General features: G+C 34.4%; 2 protein-coding genes and 1 pseudogene across 3 annotated transcripts in view; 2 read left to right on the forward strand and 1 right to left on the reverse strand.

Moving 5' to 3' along the window:
- LOC126968907 (cullin-3-A) overlaps positions 1–6,928 on the reverse strand; it is a 36,268-nt gene extending 29,340 nt beyond the window's left edge. The window contains exons 1-5 of one of the 2 annotated variants that reach the window (XM_050814071.1): positions 6,783–6,928; positions 6,497–6,660; positions 4,062–4,259; positions 3,731–3,916; positions 1,296–1,499 (exon numbers count right to left, since the gene is read on the reverse strand). In XM_050814071.1, the coding sequence (XP_050670028.1) occupies positions 1,296–1,499; positions 3,731–3,916; positions 4,062–4,259; positions 6,497–6,556 (648 nt within the window). In that variant the 5' untranslated portion in view covers positions 6,557–6,660; positions 6,783–6,928. Of the gene's footprint in view, positions 1–1,295; positions 1,500–3,730; positions 3,917–4,061; positions 4,260–4,698; positions 4,879–6,496; positions 6,661–6,782 lie in introns of those variants that run through there. The other variant, XM_050814070.1, reaches the window with a different exon arrangement.
- Positions 6,686–11,438, forward strand: LOC126969183 (uncharacterized; annotated as a pseudogene).
- Positions 11,439–12,480: 1,042 nt separating this feature from the next.
- Positions 12,481–18,726, forward strand: LOC126968990 (uncharacterized). The gene is made up of 5 exons (XM_050814254.1): positions 12,481–12,871; positions 12,988–13,183; positions 13,273–13,449; positions 13,548–13,960; positions 14,197–18,726. The coding sequence occupies exons 1-5, from the start codon at positions 12,867–12,869 to the stop codon at positions 14,225–14,227; spliced, it is 822 nt and encodes a 273-aa protein (XP_050670211.1). The 5' UTR covers positions 12,481–12,866; the 3' UTR covers positions 14,228–18,726.
- The last annotated feature ends 203 nt before the right edge of the window (positions 18,727–18,929 follow it).

The following is an 18,929-nucleotide window of genomic DNA, read 5'->3' on the forward strand; positions in this document are numbered from 1 at the left end:
TTGGAATTACATTTTGACAGATCTAGCTGGTATTAGTTTCAACGCCCACGAAAACCATGACGAAACACACATGTATGTAACTATTTTATGTCCAAAATAAATAAATATAAAAAAAATCTTCAAACCACACTCTTAAAAAAATTAAGTTGGTTTGGTTTGCAGCCGCCATCTTTGTTTAACATTGTGAATTATGTTCACGAATTTATTATAATTGATCTCACGGACTTATAATTCGATGTTTCATGTTTGTGTGAGTGTGTCATTTCGAACAGTTTCCATACTGGTACATATGTCTACTGTGCTAATAGTATTGCACCCCTAGCTAATCGGAACTATTTCAATTTCGAATGTTATATTTGTTGAAACGTTGCAACCTTCTTAGTAATAAATACAACAAATGGCGGGAAATCATTTGTCAATTGTTTTTATCACCCATCAAAGTTCCGTACGCAACGAAAATGGAATTAAGTCAAAAAGATTTTAGAGCGATGATTTTTTATGATAAAAAGTTCTCACTCTGCTCAAGACTGTGCCGCTCGTCTTCAAAATGCTTTTGGGAGAGAAGCACCTTGATTGCGTTGAGGCGATAGTTTGTTAAATTTGATAGAGGTCGGGTTTCTTTACATGACGAATTTCGTGAAAGGCGGCCATCAACTGCCGTCAACGAAAATAATGTGGCTACAGTTAAGCGGCTAATTGAAGAAAACCCGCGGATTACCTATGAGACAATTCGAGGACTATTGGGATTGGTATGAGCCAAATTCAGAAAATTTTACACGAAGAATTGAAAGTTCAGAAACTTTGTTGTCGTTGGATCCCTCATAATCTCAATGTCCTTAAAATATAGTGGGGTCACATTTTCCTTCGTGTAATTTAAAGTACTATGTAAAAACTATCTAAAACGATATCTAATATTGTAGGTACATGTTTACTTCATATCCAAGAAGCGGGTCTGTTTCACCCCCCGCTGTGATTGTGTTCTGTATTCTCACTATGTGTAAAACATAACAAATTGTTTAGAAATCTAAATGTAAGTTGAGATGTTGTATTTACAAGAGCAACATCCCGAGTCAATTTCCTAATATGCAAATATTGGGATTGAGTAGATCCTATAGATAAAGCCACAACCTGAGAATTGAACAAAGCATACAAGATTTTATGACGATACGTCACACGAACGGTTAGCTCACTTGGGAGAGCACTGGCACGGAACGGAGGTCGTGGGTTCGAGTCGCACATCGTTCATAAAATTTTGTTTTCAAATTTTATTTGTATTATAATATCATATTATATACCCGATAAAATTCAGCAGATTGATGTAGGAAAGGTTTTTCAAAGTCCTCCTCATAGACAGCTCTCGAGTTGATGCCCAGCACCATCAGCATCTGGCAAGCGTTCCGGATGGCAAGGCGGTCCACCACCTCCCCGCGTCGTTCCCGAGCCACCAGCTCCAGTAATGTCTGTCGCAGGTGGTCCCGGATGCAGCCGTACCGTACTACCTGCCATATCAATAATAATCTTAATTCAGATGTTGTTAACAATCATTTATATCACATGTTCTTTCCCGACTGGCACCAATACTATTTTTTGTATTATTATTTTTATTATTGTAATTGTATATTGTAGGGTCTTTAGGTATAGCTTCACGTTGGTTAAATTAAATGTAGCAGTAATTATTGATTGTGTTAGGTTATAATATTATAAAACGAAACCACTGAAATATTTGCATATGTGTGAAGACGAAACATGTGCCTACACTTAAATTTGTAAATTGATTAAGCTATAGATTTAATGTAGCCCTAATATCTAGGCTAATTAAAAGTTCCTGTTTTAAGTAATAAAAAACACTCTGTAAGGTGAATGTTGGCTTAAAAAACCTAATTCTATAAAAAAACCACGGAGCAAATAATGGTTTATGTGTATATTGGTGGAACAAATCTAGATCTAATTATTCATTGTATTAATGTATTCCCCAGCTACGGGGGGCACACCCTTAGCCACAGTGGAAATCATAAAATCATAGCACGAAGTTCGAGTTAATTTAATGTACTGTCACCTCACAAATTCAACATGATGGGTCAATGTAAGAACAAATGAAAATTATACAATTTAAAATTAAAGGAGTAATTATTATTATGAATACCTAATTGTCCTGAAACTTTCAGTGTGGCCCACATATTGTTTCTTGCTTTTGAATTGATATACATGAATAATTAATCTTAACTATTTTGTAATTTTTGACACAAATTTCTTAAAATTTCAAAATAGGAAAAATATTTCGTTTGATAGTCACATCCACATGCATATTTATAATTATATAAGAAAGAAAGAGATGTCTTTTATTCTGCAACTTAAACCTAGTATACAGGTTGACTTATTATTTATTTATATTAGAATACAGAATCATATTACGCTCGCTTATCCGACTTTTCCATAAAAAAAAAAAAATTGCACATGCAAGAGTTTGTTACAGATTAACCCACTTGTATAAGTAAAGTAATAGTTCTTTAATAATAATATTTGTAAGTATTAATAAATGTATTTTAATGAAAAAAAAACATGGGGTTCTTGATGTCACAGTGCTTTAAATATTTAACTGACATATTATTATTATACTAATAAAATATATTGGTAAAAGTAGTCATTGTTCATCTTTAAATGCACCACAAATTTTCTTTACCATAAAATACATTTTTTGTTACATAATCACACTAAGTATTCGTAATTTATGATATATTTTTTATTTATATTTTATTTATGTACGAGGAAGACTAAGTGATCACCGCCGCACACATTCACAGGAGCGTTCCCGGCCTTTTAGAAAAGTGTACGAGCTTTCTTGAAAATACGCGTGTCGTATCACACTGGAGACACCAATATTAAAATGGAGTGGGGTGATAAGGAGAACCGAATCGCTGTGATTGCATTACACAAAGTAAGTAGGTATGGAGCCAAATGCAATTTTTAAAACTCTCCATACGCTTGGTATTAGTAAAATGTTTGTGTAAGAAAAAGATCTGGCCGTCAATAATAAGAATTAGAAGAAATCCTGTCCAAAAGCAAAAGATTTTATCTCGGGAGATGAAGAGAGCACCTAGAACCATGTCGCGTATTTTAAAAGATGACCTAGGAGTATAAGAGACATACTGGTTATTTCTTAACTGATAATTTAAAAAGGGATGGGGTGGTAAAATCGAAACAACTACTGAAGCGGTACGCAAAGAGAGGTCACAGAAAATATTTGTTTACAAAGAGAATTTTTTGTACTATTGAGCAACATTTTAAGAAACATAAATAAATCGAATTGAGATCCTCGTCCCTTTCGAAATTGGTTAAATTTATTTATTTATGCTCAAAGCTCTAAAGAAGCTTCCCAGTTAGTCGACAGAGTGCAACATGGGCACTATCCGACTTCAGTGATGGTTTGGTGGTTATGAAGCTATGAAGGAGTGGCTGAGCCATACCTTTGTGAAAAAAGGATGAAAACATCGGCATAACATTCTTGAGAAGAGAGTGAAGCTCCTTAACAATACCATGTTCAATAACCAAGACTCGGCACTGGGTTGTAAAGCTCACTCTACTCAGTGTTGGTTTCTTTGTTTCAATATTTATGACAAGACTAGCTAATATAAAGTGTGTAAAAATAGAAATGTTGTGATTCCTGTCCTGTTTATAATATATAAAGAACATACATATTACGTAGCAATTTTTAATAATGTAAAAAAATCACCTGATCCCTAAATATAATGAGGCCTAAGTTATAAACATTATCCACATCGTTTTGCTGTACATAAACTCTGTCCATATACATCAGTATATCTCTGATCATAACCATGCTTGTCTGATGATCTGTCCAGGCATTATTTAATGTTTGCAAGAATCCATTATGTAATGAGTGTAGAACGTCTTCTCGGACCTAAAATTTGAAACAAATTAAAAACAACAATATAACATTGAACCAATAATGCAAATCTATAGGGCTCTGAATTGGCTGTCATAAGACAAAAATTATTAATGTAATATATATCACACAAACAAATATCTGATGGTTTTATACTGACTTTTGTTTCAAGGTGATGTGTGACTACTTCTTTTAATCCTGTGTATAAACGTTCACCATGCTTATGTAATACCATAGTATATGCATTTCTATATAATTCTTCAAATGAAAGGCCTGAATTATTTTTCTTCTGAATCTCCTGTATGGCATTTTTTAGTAAACTCCATATACTCTCCACATACTTCTCATCCATAGTCATCTGAATAATGTACAAACAACTTATGCATAAGAAATTTTAAGGGGATTCATGAAAATATTATACAACACAATTTATATCTCAGATCATTTATATGTCTAGATAGACTATAACAGCTGTGAAAATGTCCAAAGATATATAGACTTTAGAAATAACCTCTATTTCGAGCAATTCACACATAGTAACACAAAGTGTCATACAAATAGCGACTCTAAGACATAGCTTGTCACACACACTAAACTATTATTCCTGGCCTGTTTTCATTAGTTGGCTAACAGCAACAGACTCTATCTAGATATATAAATTATCTAAGATTTATATAATATAATTCCTTAATTATAATAATATTAGAAATTATTTACTGTGTAGTCCATGTTAATAATGGATTATTGATTTAACACATTACATAACATAAATAATAACTGACACAGTAGGTACAAACCCATGTATCTGGATACATTTGGTAATAAGGTTCCGAATAGTTCCATACTTGAAATTTTCTAGTCATCTTTAGAGGAGAATTTACTTTAATCATTACAAAACTATATTTTAGTACCAAACCTAAATGAAATACATAGTAATAAACAATTTTATAAAAATCTTATTGTAGACTGATTTTTCTTGTCAAATAAAATTATGTCATTTTTATCACAAAAATTTTGTTTAATTTTTATTGTTGTAATATAATGCTTCTATATTTGAACCTCATGTCAATAATCCTCACAGATCACTCATTGCACTTTGACTTGTTGTCTATAGAAATAGGTTGATTCAAGTAGTATTTAAGTTCAGATAATCATTTTTTTTGTATACAATAAATAAATAAAGAGTTTATCTTTTAATTTGAACATTTATTACATTCATTTCATCACATTAATTATTTTTGGTATATTTGTAACCTAGAAAAAGTAAAAAATGGCTTATTTCTCCACAGTTAACTTCGTTATAAAAATATAATAAACGAAACACTAGTTGAGTTTGGGATTTAAATATATATTTATAAAATTTATTGATGACAAACCACCATCATAAAAAAAATATGGGTTGCACTCTGGGAGTGAAAACTTGAACATTAGCATTGTTGAATATTTTGGAATGTTTAGGGAATAATTTCCCACAAATTGCTTTATTTATCAGTGTAAAAGTACTAGCAGTTATGTGGTTAAATACTATATTATTATATACTATTATTATTATATTATTCAATTATCATACACAAATAGGACTATAATATTTATTAATATTACATAAAAAATTTAACACTTCAGAACTATTACAATTATTTTACATTAAAAAGTTTATCTCTCATAAAAACTTTCATCCTTAAAAAACTTATTTCACGGCTGAGATTCAATCCCTGGACCTTGAGGTGTTTCGGCTTCACAATCACAATGATTCAACTTCTGGTCCAATGACCATATGATCATTAAGTTGCAATAGCCAAATTATAATTAGTAATATATATAACATAAATCTTTCATCCACAATTTTAACAATTGTCTTACAAATTTTCCATTAGGCCACATGTCCTGACCGGAGTTTATCATTTTATACCCATGCTAAGAAAAGTGGTCAAATCCGCTAGAGAAGTTTTCACTTCAATAACAAAATATTGTGATAGTAAATAAAGATGCCTTTTTTCAATCATAAAAATATAGATAATGTAATTAATTACTAAGATACTAAGTGGCAATTATTGACACCAAGACTACATTGGGTTCAGTAGGTCCAATATTGACTATTTGTAATATACAAATGGCACTGTAACTATGTATTATTGATAAATTATAAATAAATAACTAGATTAATAAAAGAAAAGTGTTCATATATTGAAAATATCAATCTCGTCCCAATGATCTTTAAAATGTAACATAATTCAGAATAAATTATTATTCTTAATTTTTTATTTAATAAGGAGTTATTCAGTTTAATAGAAAGAAAAGTAACAACAAAGATACTCATTGTGACTACCATAGCATTTATATAATCATTCTATGGACAAAATTATGTTAAAATAGGTATAAAGAGTTATTGACCATCTAACTTCTGATCCGAGGGTGGAACATATTTTACAATGAAGGAATGAATTATAACAATTTAATATTTTTGGTTTGGTTTGTTATTGGTATAAATCAAACAATTGCGTGGATAATCCGCTCCGGAAAGACACTTTAGAGTGAGTTTTGCGTAGAAATAGTATCAGCTACTACATTTCACCAGCTAAAAACATAGGTACTTACGGGAAAGGCCCTGATCCTCATTTTTCCAGGTTTATCTTTGGGTATCGTACTTTTCAGCATAATAACAGATTTTCTTTAGCAAATTCGTGAAAAAAAAATTAAGTATTCGTTTTTGTATTTACTTTAATTTACACACACAATACATTGTTCTTCTAAATTCAAGTCTGAAAGAGCAAAAAATGTTGTTAAATGGTGCAAAAGCAAACGTCATTCGATCCAGGTAATGAACGTATACTGAAAAGGATATTTGAGCGAATATTATACAGCAAATATCTGCATGTGTTACCTGTTTGACTATCGGCTAGTATAATAATTATTTATAATTAGCACATACTTTCAATAGCAATGTTTAGTAAAATTATATTCGTAAATAATGGCAATGGATGAAAGTATGAAACATAGACATTTTTTTTTTTTTGGTTTTGTTCGTCCATCTGGACAGGCAAAGGGGTCAAAAGCCCATACAGCCAATGAAACATAGACAACAAAATTAATAATTGACAGACTGACAGTTCGCTATCTCTCTGATTTCTGAAATAGACAAACGAGCACCATTATACAGCCATACACCATAGAGCCAAGAATATTAAATTGAAGTTTAGTAGAATCTGATCGAGCTAGGGATTCAAAGTACGTCGCCCGAGTCAAAAAGATATATTGCGATCGAGTCTTACACTCTTCTTTTCATTACTGAAATAAAACACGCCTCATAGATATTTAAATTCTTTCTTAAGTTTTCAAAACAAATGCTATTATTAAATAAAAAATAAAGTAACAACTAAATTGAAATTAAATAGTATATAATAATAAACCAACTAAAAACCTGTTTTATTTACATTTGAGACATTATCGCAATTATGAAAATTTATTGATACAGTTTTATTAGGATTAGTTTTGTCGTTTGTTTATATTCTGTGTTTGAAAGAATGTACGAACCTGGCTCATTTTGAGGAATATGTGAAGGTGAATCTCAATGTATGGATGTAGATGGGTGCGGTGACAGCGGCATGAATGGATTAACTGAAGGTTGCAATTTAATGTTTACCATGATACGTTCACATGTTTTCGCTTTGTTTTTTTCTTTTTAATCTTCTATAAGCCCTCTGCTCGCTTGAGAACAGATATGCAATTCTCTAACGTAACCATTCGTGGCTCTACTCTACGGCGAGCTCGACGTCAAGCTAGCCTTCAATTCGCCGTCGAACTTACAGCTGTTGAAATTCATATTCACAAACTCATGACAGCTCGACGTCGAACTGGAGGTAGTGTCGTTCGTCGCTATTCTCTAAGGCGAGTTGTAACGGTAAGATTTCTTGCGACACGAAATTCATATCAAGATTTAAATTTCTTTAATATCCCAAGCCGTAAGACAAAAACTATCTCTGAAACTTGTTTAGGGTGTAGCTTTACCTACAACCAATAATATCAATTAATACAAATGTCTAATATCTAACTTGTAACGTAGCGTTATAGATCGTAGAAATAGTAATCGTGCATTATAACTGTAATAAGCGTATGCCGAAAGATTCGTTCTGAAAAGAACAATTTATTTTATATAACGTAATTTTAGTTCTGATAAGAACATTTTATTTTGTATAACGTAATATTAGCTCTGATAAGAACCATTTCATAATGCTGTACATCAACTCATATAATCATACAGATCACCAGTAGTCATCTCAGTGAAGTTTCAAGCATCGCACTTTCTCTCGACGATCGCAGATATACTCACGTGATCAGTCATATGCTCCGCGTTACACAACCGCACAGCAAGGCCGAGCGGACTCAACTGACGAGTGAAGTGTCGGGACTCGATCGCTATTCATGCAATTTTAATCAATGGGCGACAACGTAGGTGCGGAATGCTCATTGACATCGTATGATCGAGGTTCGACGCGAGTTTACACAAACTGTGATAGCATTAGTTTTAGAGCGAGATAGAAAATTGCATAGAACAAGGGTATTACTATTATTCGGGAACATAAAACTTAGATATTCCACCACGCACGAAGAGCTACTAGCGACTGAAATCAGTAACTAAATGCGATTACACTTTCCCAAATGCGTTTCTATTAATTAGGCTTCTAAATGATTCAGTCATTCAGAAACCATCCTTACTTCTGAATTTAGGAAGCTACGTTGCTGAATGGGATTATACTTGTCTAAATTCAGTAAGGACTAAATTTAGACGACTAATTTCAGTTGTGTAATGTAATAAATGTAATAAGCGCCTTAGAATTAGTAACTCTTGATTTTAGCATAGAGGTCAAAGAGTATAATAATATATAGGGAAAAGAGAGCCCTCTCTACGCATTATGAGCTGTATATATGAAAGCTGGCGCCATCTGGAGATTGGCCCCGAAAAGAACTATATATAATAAGCTCGAAATTATAAAATTCATTTTTAATGTTCTGACGCAATTAAATAACTAACTCTACTTTTTAATGTAGGTATTGCAATTTTTTACCATGTTGATATTGCGCGTAGAGTTAGTAATCTAATTTTGTCACAACATAGAACATAAAGGATAGATTTAGTAGTGTAAATGAACACGAGAGCTACAAACATATGCAAACGCTAGGCGTAGCCGCCTTTTTATGACCAGTGGGCAGTATCAGAAATAAAGAAAAGTTGAAAGGTTTCAAAGCGAGTGACAGCTGCCAAAGCTTTCATTTTCGGGCCATCTAACAGATGGCACTACAGTCTTCTGAAAACGTCACTTTAAGGAGTCAGTCCCAAAGTCTGTCTGAGTAGGTACTCCAAAGCAGTGTTGCCAGATGTACCGCTTTTCGGTTCCGCTTTTTTCGAGACTAGTTCAATGTCATGTTTAACTTTGAACAAGTCTGTTTTCGTTTGTGTAATGTTAATCTGTGGTAGGTAATGTGCACATCTATGGTGCAATAATCTGTGGTGCATGCAGCGCACAGCGACAGCACAGACTGCGTAAGCATCATATTAGTCTGTGGCACAGACAGCAGGCGCGCGCAAAGCCGCTAAGTTGCAAGAGTAAAAGTTGGTGGATTAATTTACTTCTACGAAAATTTTGTAAGTAAGTAGGTAGGTACTGTTTTGTGGGTGTTTTGCTTTTGCTACATTGTGCATGGAATATCAATAATGGGTGATACTAACACTGATAGTGACAATACTAATGATGGATTGCCGGGCCCGTCCTGTCCAAAGAAAAAACGAAGTGCACACAGGTTTGCCATGCAATACGACAAAAATCTAGAAGAAACTTATAAATGGATACATCCAGATGCAACAGATAAATACAAAGCCGTCTGCAAATTGTGTGCAAAATCGTTTAGAGCGGAAACGTGAGTAAATTTTCAATAAATTATTTTAGTAGACTAATGTTACCATTATTTTTATGTCATTACATCACCATATATTTAGGCATGGCATCTAATTTAATTCTGTATGTAGGTATATTTGTACCAAGATCGCAGTGATTGCAGAATTTGACAGTAAACAGCAAATTTCACCATAGCACATTGTAATAGCGAGTAGACAGATATCACCCACGTTCATTAATCATCATCAGCAGCCTGTATCCGTCCACACGTCCACACGCTGCTGGGTCGGTCAGCGGTACCATGGATTCCTACCTAACGTACGTTCTAATCATTGTTTGTCTATGGTGTGGGGCTGCCAGCTTGCGATAATAGTTCTCATTTGTGCGGAAATTTTAGTCTCAAAAATTTTAAAATACAATTTTAGACATACAGTCTTAAAGTTTTATTTTACAGATCTGATATCAAAAGGCATGCACTAACAGCAAAGCACCAGGCTAAAATCAAAGCTTGCGCTCCAAGCGCCCAAAAAAGTGTCGTAGACATGTTTAAAAAATCTACTCTCTTAGAAGACAAAGTAAAACAGGCAGAAATAAAACTCGGACGTTACTTTGCAGCCCATGATGAACCGTTTTCTCGCATGGATCACCTTGTAAATATATCTTTTAATACCTCGATTAAAAGATATATTTCCAGACTCAGATATCGCGAAATCTCTCGCCATGAAGCGCACTAAAACAAAAGGCGTAATAGTCAACGTTATTGGTGACAGTGAAAAAGAGGTACTTGCGGAAAATTAAGAAACATGAAGTTTTCAATTTTAACTGACGAATCAACAGATATTGCTTGTGTAAAGACAGCGTGTTTCATGGTTCGATACTATGACGAGATGCAAGGGCGCATTGTAAGCCGTTTTTGGGAGCTGGAGCAGGTTTTTAGCGAAAATGATGCTATGGGTGCCGAAGAAGGTGCCACTGCTGCCCGACTTTACGAAGCAATGATTGCCACTTTTAAAACAAGAAATATTACAATAGATAATTGGTTTTGGGTCCGATGGTTGCAATGTGATGATGGGAAATACGAATTCGGTTAAGACTCGCATGATGGAGCTATGTCCGGGAATTCGCATTGTCAAATGTATATGCCACTCATTGCACTTGTGCGCCAGCGAAGCGTGCAAAGTGCTACCCCAAACTTGTGAAGATTTAGCAAGAAATTGTTATAACTTTTTGAAAAATTCTTCAAAGCGGCAGGCTCAGTTTGCACAGTTTCAAAAGTTTTTCCAACTGGATGTACTAAAACTATTACATTCGAGCCAAACAAGATGGTTATCGCTCAATGCAGTAATAGATCGCATGCTGGAAATGTGGGAGGCACTAAAATTATTCTTCGCTGACATATGCCGCACGAAGCGTCTACGAATCGCCGAAGACATTCATCGTGCGTTATGTGATCTATTTGTTACCTACTACTTGTTTCTACAGTGGGTACTTCCAAAATTTACTCGGTTGAATGAATACTTCCAATCCGAAAAAACTGTTGTAACAGTAGTGCACGAAAAAATGGTGACATCATATACGGAGTTTTTAGTGATGTATATGAAAAGTGATTATGTCCATCAGACTCCAGTATCGGAAATCCAGCCTGACGATAGCAGCAAGTTCTTAGCCACACATCAGATTTATTTGGGAGTAGCCACTATGAGACAAATGTCAACACCAGAAGCAATGCAGAGACCCGATATCATAGCTGATTTTCAAATGAACTGCCAAAAATTTCTCATTACAGCTTGTCTTCAAATGAAAGCGAGGTTATATTTTTGTTTCGTAATTTTATTAACGTTTTATTTATCCAATAAAAGCAAATTTGTATCACGTGCCACCTTTTAACCTTGGTCTTTTTTTCAGGTATGATTTTGGTGATCCTGTGCTCACTCAGTTACCATTATTGAGCCCCAAACAAGCATCGTCTCTCAAAACAAGGGAACAGGTGCCTAGCTTATTGCCATTGGCTATGCTGTTGAGTCGCTGCACTGACCAATCAGATGAAACTTTACAAGCTATTTATGACGAATGGCGAAGATTACCGTTAATAAAGAGTTGTTAATTCTTCCAGACGAAATATTAACTTCTGAAGAAGCTGACCATTTCTGCCATAAGGTAAAGACTCTAAAATGCGCTTATCTGTTTATTTTTTAACACAAATTTTACTGTACATTAACCGATTTGGTATCTCATAGTTAATTCTACTTAATTTTTTATTAACAGATTGGGCAGCACAAAGACGAAATTGGTGAACGGCTGTTCAAAAATCTTCCAAACTTCGCGCTCACAGCTCTGTCAGCTATTTCAAATGCAGATTGTGAGAGGAATCGAAAGGAATCGAAAATTTCGAATCGAATCGAAAAGGAAGAGGAGGAGTAAGAATATAATACCTATTATGCACTCAAATCTTTATGATCACTGAGATATTTCCTTTATATAAATATGATGTTTAAACAAGTTCCGCTTTTTTTTGAAAATCCACATTTTTAAAGTACTGCTATCGCATTTTCAACTTTCGTATCTGGCAACACTTTTCCAAAGAGTAGAAGGTTTTGGCCTATGGACTTGCATCCCGTGCCACTAAATAAATTAAAAAAAAAAAAAGAGTAGAAGGTTGTTTAGTTTTGGCTAGTGGATACTGGATACTATGCAGTTATGCACAGCTACTATGTGAAAATTGACGAAAACGCGGGCTGTAGTTAGAGCGTTTGATTTCTTTTTTGTTATTCAGCCGGTGGCCCGACTATGGGCCGTCGCACCAGCTAGTCTTTTAATCAAACAATAATTGCGTTTGATTTCTTTGGCGCTGACACTTTCAAAACTAAGATGTTCCAAATTCAAAAAGTGCGCGGCAAAGATAATTGTGGCGCTCTTTTAAACATCATATTACAATCTCATTATTGCCTGCTCAAAGTTTCATAATTTCAGAAAACACCACCTTTGGGTGCACTTATAGGCGAACCAAATCACCCTTTGCGAATAGATGGGATGCAAAAGTGTTAAACTTTGATAAATAATTGATAATACGAATAATGGCGTAAGTATTCTCATAGAGTTTGTGTAATACTTTTACATTTTCAGTAAACTTACAAACTTCTTTATTTCAAGCGCGTACTTTAACGTGCCAAAGTATTTTAAGCATTATTTTTACAGGGATTCGCGTCGAAGAGTGACTTACGGTCAACTTGAGCTGCTTTGGGAATATCTCAACCAAAATAAAGCCTTAGCGACGGGCTTTAATAAAACAACCCAAGCTAGACAATTTTCAAAAAATATGTGGCAGAATATAGCCCAGACTTTAAATTCTTACGGTGATGGTGCCGTTAAAGATTGGAAAGGATGGTGCAAAGTTAGTAAAAAGAATATATTATCTAATAATAATTTATTTTGGTTAAAAAATATATCTATGAAATTTTCAAAATAATGTACATTTTTTAGTATTGGAATGATTATAAATCAAAATTAAAGAAATTGGCTGCAACTACTAAGGCATCTCACCACCAGACGGCAGAGGAGGGCAGAAAATTGACGGACATTGAAAAAAAATTCCTTCAGATATTAGAAGGTGACTTTGGGACTGGCCTGCTTGGTATGAGGGTCAAGCCATTTGAACAAGTGAGTATTATTTTTTATACTTGCTTATTGGTTCATATTCATAAAAATATTTGGTCTCAGGTCATTTTAATTATATAAATAAAGGAAAAAATTTGCAGGATATACAAGAAACAGAGGGTTCTTTAGACATGGCATTAAATATTGGGGCAAGTAGTATTACAACACAGCCCATAGTTCTGAAAGAGGAGATAGAAGAGGAGGAGAGCATACTGACACTTGGTCCAGTAGATTTTCATGAAGGTCCAGAAATCATGGAACCAGGGCCAAGCAGAGTGACACACCCTCCACCTGTGTTGTCACCTTCTGGTGCACCAGAACTAAAGATCACTCCTCTGCGGTCACAACACCGCCGCCGACACATGCGACGAGAGCCACCAATGACACAGGATGCGGCTCTACGGGCTCTTGTTTGTGTATCTGAAAAGAGAGCCAAGATAGAAGAACAAAATAGCGAAACCCTGAAAAAACTATTACAGGAAATGAAGGAAATAAAAGAAATATTGCGGTTGAGGTAAGCTTATATTTATATTTAACACTGATTGTTATAATCATTATTATTTATTACAAATACAGAACCAATGAACTCCTTATAAGTAACCATAGCAGAGTCCATAATAATTATAAATACTAATAAAAAGCATCTTATATAATAAAAAGCGAAGAATATTTTAAGCATAATATACTAGTATACTATGTGTGTTTGAATGTGGTTATTCTATAATAGTACATTGTAAAATATCATTTTAGGTCAGTCAGGCATCCCATAGACGGCAAATGAGGTTGTTCCTGAAGGTCACACCATGTTCAAGAGCCTGGTTGTTACTGCTAATACTTTCATGAGTATCAGTCATATTCAACTGCGTCTGGGCTTGAAGTATGTCTTCGTTATTTAATTCTGGCACAGGAATGTTAGCTCTATTACAAATGTTATGCAGAATCATACAAGCATTAATAAATGAATCTATAATGATATAGATGGCAACTTTTGGTCTGTAGTCTAACACTCTGTGTACTAGAAGGCAACGAAAACATGCTTAAAGAAGCCGAATTGTTCACTTAATTATATTCCTAGTCTGGACATACATTTTTGTTTAATGACTCTCTGGTGTATCAGGATTTGCATTGAAATGGGCGTCATCATGTAACTTCTCAAAGGATATCCAAGTTACCTGCGAATTATTATTATTTAACTTTATTTACACTTAACACTTTTTTTATAAGTCTATTATAATTAATTAGGACAAAGAAATTCTTTGTATTTGCTATGTCACCTGCAAAAAGGAAAATTCATAAAATATCATATATATCATAACATAATATGGGGTAACTCAACAGTAACAAATAGAGTCTTAACAGCGCAAAAATATGTTAGAGGGCTGCAGCGGGAAAAGGACCCCTTGAAAGCTGCAGACCCGTATTTAAAAAATATAATATATTAACAGTTTTTCAATTATATATATTTGGGTGCTGTATGTTTGTTTGAAATAATTTTAGCGAATTCAGTAAACATGAAAACACTTCTCTTTTCCCATCCAGGGACTCCACCAACCACAAGTACATAGCTGTAGAACTACATTATTTCAGAGAAATTGTTTTCTTAAATACATAAAAATCTATAATCACAACCCAAAGATAATAAGAGAGGTATCGTCAAATAGGAATTTCTCATCTAAATTGAAAATATACCTTATTAAAAACTGCTTATATTCATTAGACAAATATTTTCAATTAAAAGCTTAACATTTTTTTTAAATAATTTAATAATAATAAATAATATTGCTACTAATCTTTTGTTAAATTAATATTATTGTAACTAATTATTTAGAAATGTATTTTGTAAAATTTGCATGTCATAAATGTGGCAAACATGTACTTTATAATATTTATCTAACATCAATCTAACATGTTTATGCAAGTAGAAACTTTGAATTTGACTATGAAACCAAAAGAAAGGCTCCTTAAAGGCTGTCAACGCTCCTGTAATTCCTCTGGTGTTGCAAGAGAATGTGAGCGATGGTGATAACTTTACACCAGGTGACCCGAACGCTCGTTCGTCCTCCTTTTCCATAAAAAATAGTGAAACGTGGGTGGAAAAAATACACCTCTGCCTAACACTTCAGGAATACTGTCGTGAAACTGTGTAACGTTATGTAATTTCTTATTTTGTGTATCTATTACCCGATAACAGGAAGTACGTTATTCTAATTGTATGTGAAATACATAAACACGTGCTATTGTGTGATTTAGTCTAGCGTGCATACCCCTTAATCATAATCCCAAATTCAATAGATATTTTATTTAATAGTATTTATACTTTATTTATGTTCCGACAGTCGTGTTTGTTAGATCGTCGCGCTGGACTTTGGATTGCAGTATTTTCGTATGATAATCATGGCAGATTATGGGAACAATGAATACAGCCCAATACCCACGGTGGTACAATACGCAGCTCACGAATTGTACCACCGTGGGTACCGGAATAGGAGGCTTCCCTCGTACGCCTGTTTCCGAAGATTGGTGCACAGGCTCCACTCAACTGGGTCGTTTTATAGTTCTGGCTGTGGTGGAAGACAGAGGAGTGATGCTTCGCTTAAAGCGGAAGAAGTAATTTAAAAAATTTTTGACGACACCCGTGGTGCTGCAGCTAGTTAAGGTGTACACAGATGAGCGCGTGGCGTGCTCTAACGAGAGATAGGCAACATCCATACCACTACCGGCGGACACGGGAGTTAACGGTGGCTGACTATACACCTCGACATCGTACCGCGACCGGGTCGGTGCCGACGAAAATTTTGGCAACAAAATTTTATGCAGTGATGAGGGATCCTTCACATGGCATGGGCTGTTTAATAAGCACAATGAACATGTGTGGGCGCACAAAAACCCACACACGTCTCGGCAGTCAGTTCAGCACCGTTGGCGTATTAACGTGTGGGCCGGTATCATCGGCGACAAATTAATTGGCCCAGTATTTCTTCCTGATCGCCTTAGTGGGGAGAATTACTTGCAATTTTTAACAGGCCCCCTAGAAGAGCACTTGGAAAAATTGCCACCAAGCATGTACCGGAAATAGGACGGCGCGCCAATCGACAATACCTGGATCGCCGATTTACGAAGTGGATCGACCGCGGTGGCACAGTGGCTTGGCCGGCACGATGTCTGGACTTAACCCCGTTGGACTTCTTTCTGTGGGGCTACCTCAAAGGAGTAGTTTATACCACTGACTGTGAAACTGCTTAAGAGATGCGAAACAAAATTATTACTGCTTGTAGCACGGTCTCCGCACAAATGCTCCATAATGCGACACGGTCCGTTGGTATCCGAGCCGAATTATGTATTGAGCGGGAATTAAAGCACATTGAACCCACCACTAAAGTGGTGTTGCTACAAATCCTACCTACCTCTTTCTAACTGTATCATGTATGATGTACCTATCCATATATATGTATATGGTCAGCGGGGTTGTATTAGGCAGCATCAACATGGTTTTATAACTGGGAGATGATCTACCAACACGAATTTAGTTACCTATACTGAAATGCAAATGAACTCTTTTAACCAAAAAAGGAATTGATGTAGTCTATACAGACTTTAGCAAGGCATTTGACCTGGCAATACTGGATCTATTTTGGACTTTTAAAATCATACCTCAATAATAGGTGTTGCTGTGTTGTTGCAAATAGTTATGACTCTATACATAACATATGAAGTTCCTCAAGGCTCGCGCTTCCTTTACCTAACACCTTTATCAATGACCTGCCAAATAGTTTTCATCACTCAACACCCTTCATGTTTGCTGATGACCTCAAACTCCTTAAAATCATTGAGGACTTTGAAGATGCTAAACTCTTACAGGAAGATCTAAATATATTGTATCATTGGTGTAAGTTTAACGGAATTGTACTTAACACAGGAAAATGTTCTTTTCGTTCCTTTAAAACGACTGAATATTATCAGGGATCTTGGATGAGAAGCTAACATTTATTCCACACATAGATAATATAGTCACTAAAGCCTCAAAGATGTTGGGTTTTGTCCTGAGAAACAGCAAAATATTCCGAAATATACACTAAAATAGTTTTCATATAACAGCTTAGTAAGAAGTATAATAGAGCATGGTAGTGTCATGTGAAGTCACATTATGCAACACACTGCCTGAGAATAGAAAGGATACAAAGGATTTTTTATATCATCTGGCTTTCTCTGAAAGAAAAGCTAAAGAACTTTCTTTGTACAAAGAAAGGCTAATATATTTTAATAAGCTTGCGCCAAAGAAGAGATTTGTTGGATTTGATGTTTCTATATAAAAGTCTTAACAATTAATCTATGATAATCCAGATTTAGTATCCAAGATTAAATATAATGTTCCTCTCGATTTCCACGCAAAATATTATGTGATAAATTAAATAATTTGTAATATTAACGAATTATAATAATTGACTGATTTTAATATAGTAAACTGCTATAGTAATTATTTTTCTTCTTTCTTTTTAACTTTAGATTGAATATTGTATTGATGCTTGTATTAATGTAACTAACACGTCTTGTGGATTGAATAAATAAATAAACAATGAACAAGTAATATTTAACATTTGTGTATGTTTATATGAATATGTGTTTAGTGTGAGTTGTGTGTAGAGAGTGAGCATTATTTATACTTTGTTGTGTAGGAAAAGTATGTATACTTTTTCTACACAACATGTATACTAAAAGTATGTATACTCTCTGCATAACAGAAGGTTGTACATTACAAAAATATAAGGTTTAAATGTAAATTTAAAATTAGAAAATGTATAATATTAAGATTTTCCAAAAACCCGTAACTAATCACTCTTCTCAATCCGGAAACGTTCTTTTCCTTTCTCTTGCCGTACATAGATTTTGCCGTCGCGTGTCCATCCATATTTATATTTTAGTTCGCCGGCCGATACACGGGGTTTTTCATAGTTATTTACGTGACTGTTGTGTAATACCTAGTTATCAACAGTTGCATACAAGACTTTATCTACAACCATAATATGAATCCTCTAAATGATTCTGAAACAGTTAGCTTACTGCTAACATTAAAACAGCCAGTTCTAGTTACCTACTACTAGTATCTACTAAATATTAGGTACTATCAGTAATAGATGTTATTTGATGATAGTAACGTACTATCATCCATTACTGATTATATACAAATAAACTAAGTACCTATTAATGAAAGAATTATTTATTTTAGTATTAATTAACATGTTGTATATATAGCTAGTGCAATTATTAAAAGTCATTTGAATATTATGTTTTTTAATGTTGAATGGTCCCGATCCTGATGTACCTACTCGGCGGAATATTTATATTTATCACTTCACTATTTTTATTTTGTATGGAATTCGAAACGTGGATTTTGTTGGCTATAGAGTCATTAATGTAGCCCTCAGCAACAGATGTAGACTTCCATCCGCCGTGCCGTTTTAAACTTGTTATGTCTCCTCCAGTAT

This window comes from Leptidea sinapis, chromosome 17 (assembly GCF_905404315.1).
Source record: "Leptidea sinapis chromosome 17, ilLepSina1.1, whole genome shotgun sequence".
In the NCBI taxonomy this organism is placed as follows: Eukaryota; Metazoa; Arthropoda; class Insecta; order Lepidoptera; family Pieridae; genus Leptidea; species Leptidea sinapis.

Excerpts from the sequence above, each read along its gene's own strand:
- LOC126968990 (XM_050814254.1), top strand. Across the intron at positions 13,450-13,547 it reads GGGTCAAGCCATTTGAACAA|GATATACAAGAAACAGAGGG; the intron begins GTGAGTATTATT and ends AAAAATTTGCAG. Across the intron at positions 13,961-14,196 it reads AAAGAAATATTGCGGTTGAG|GTCAGTCAGGCATCCCATAG; the intron begins GTAAGCTTATAT and ends ATATCATTTTAG.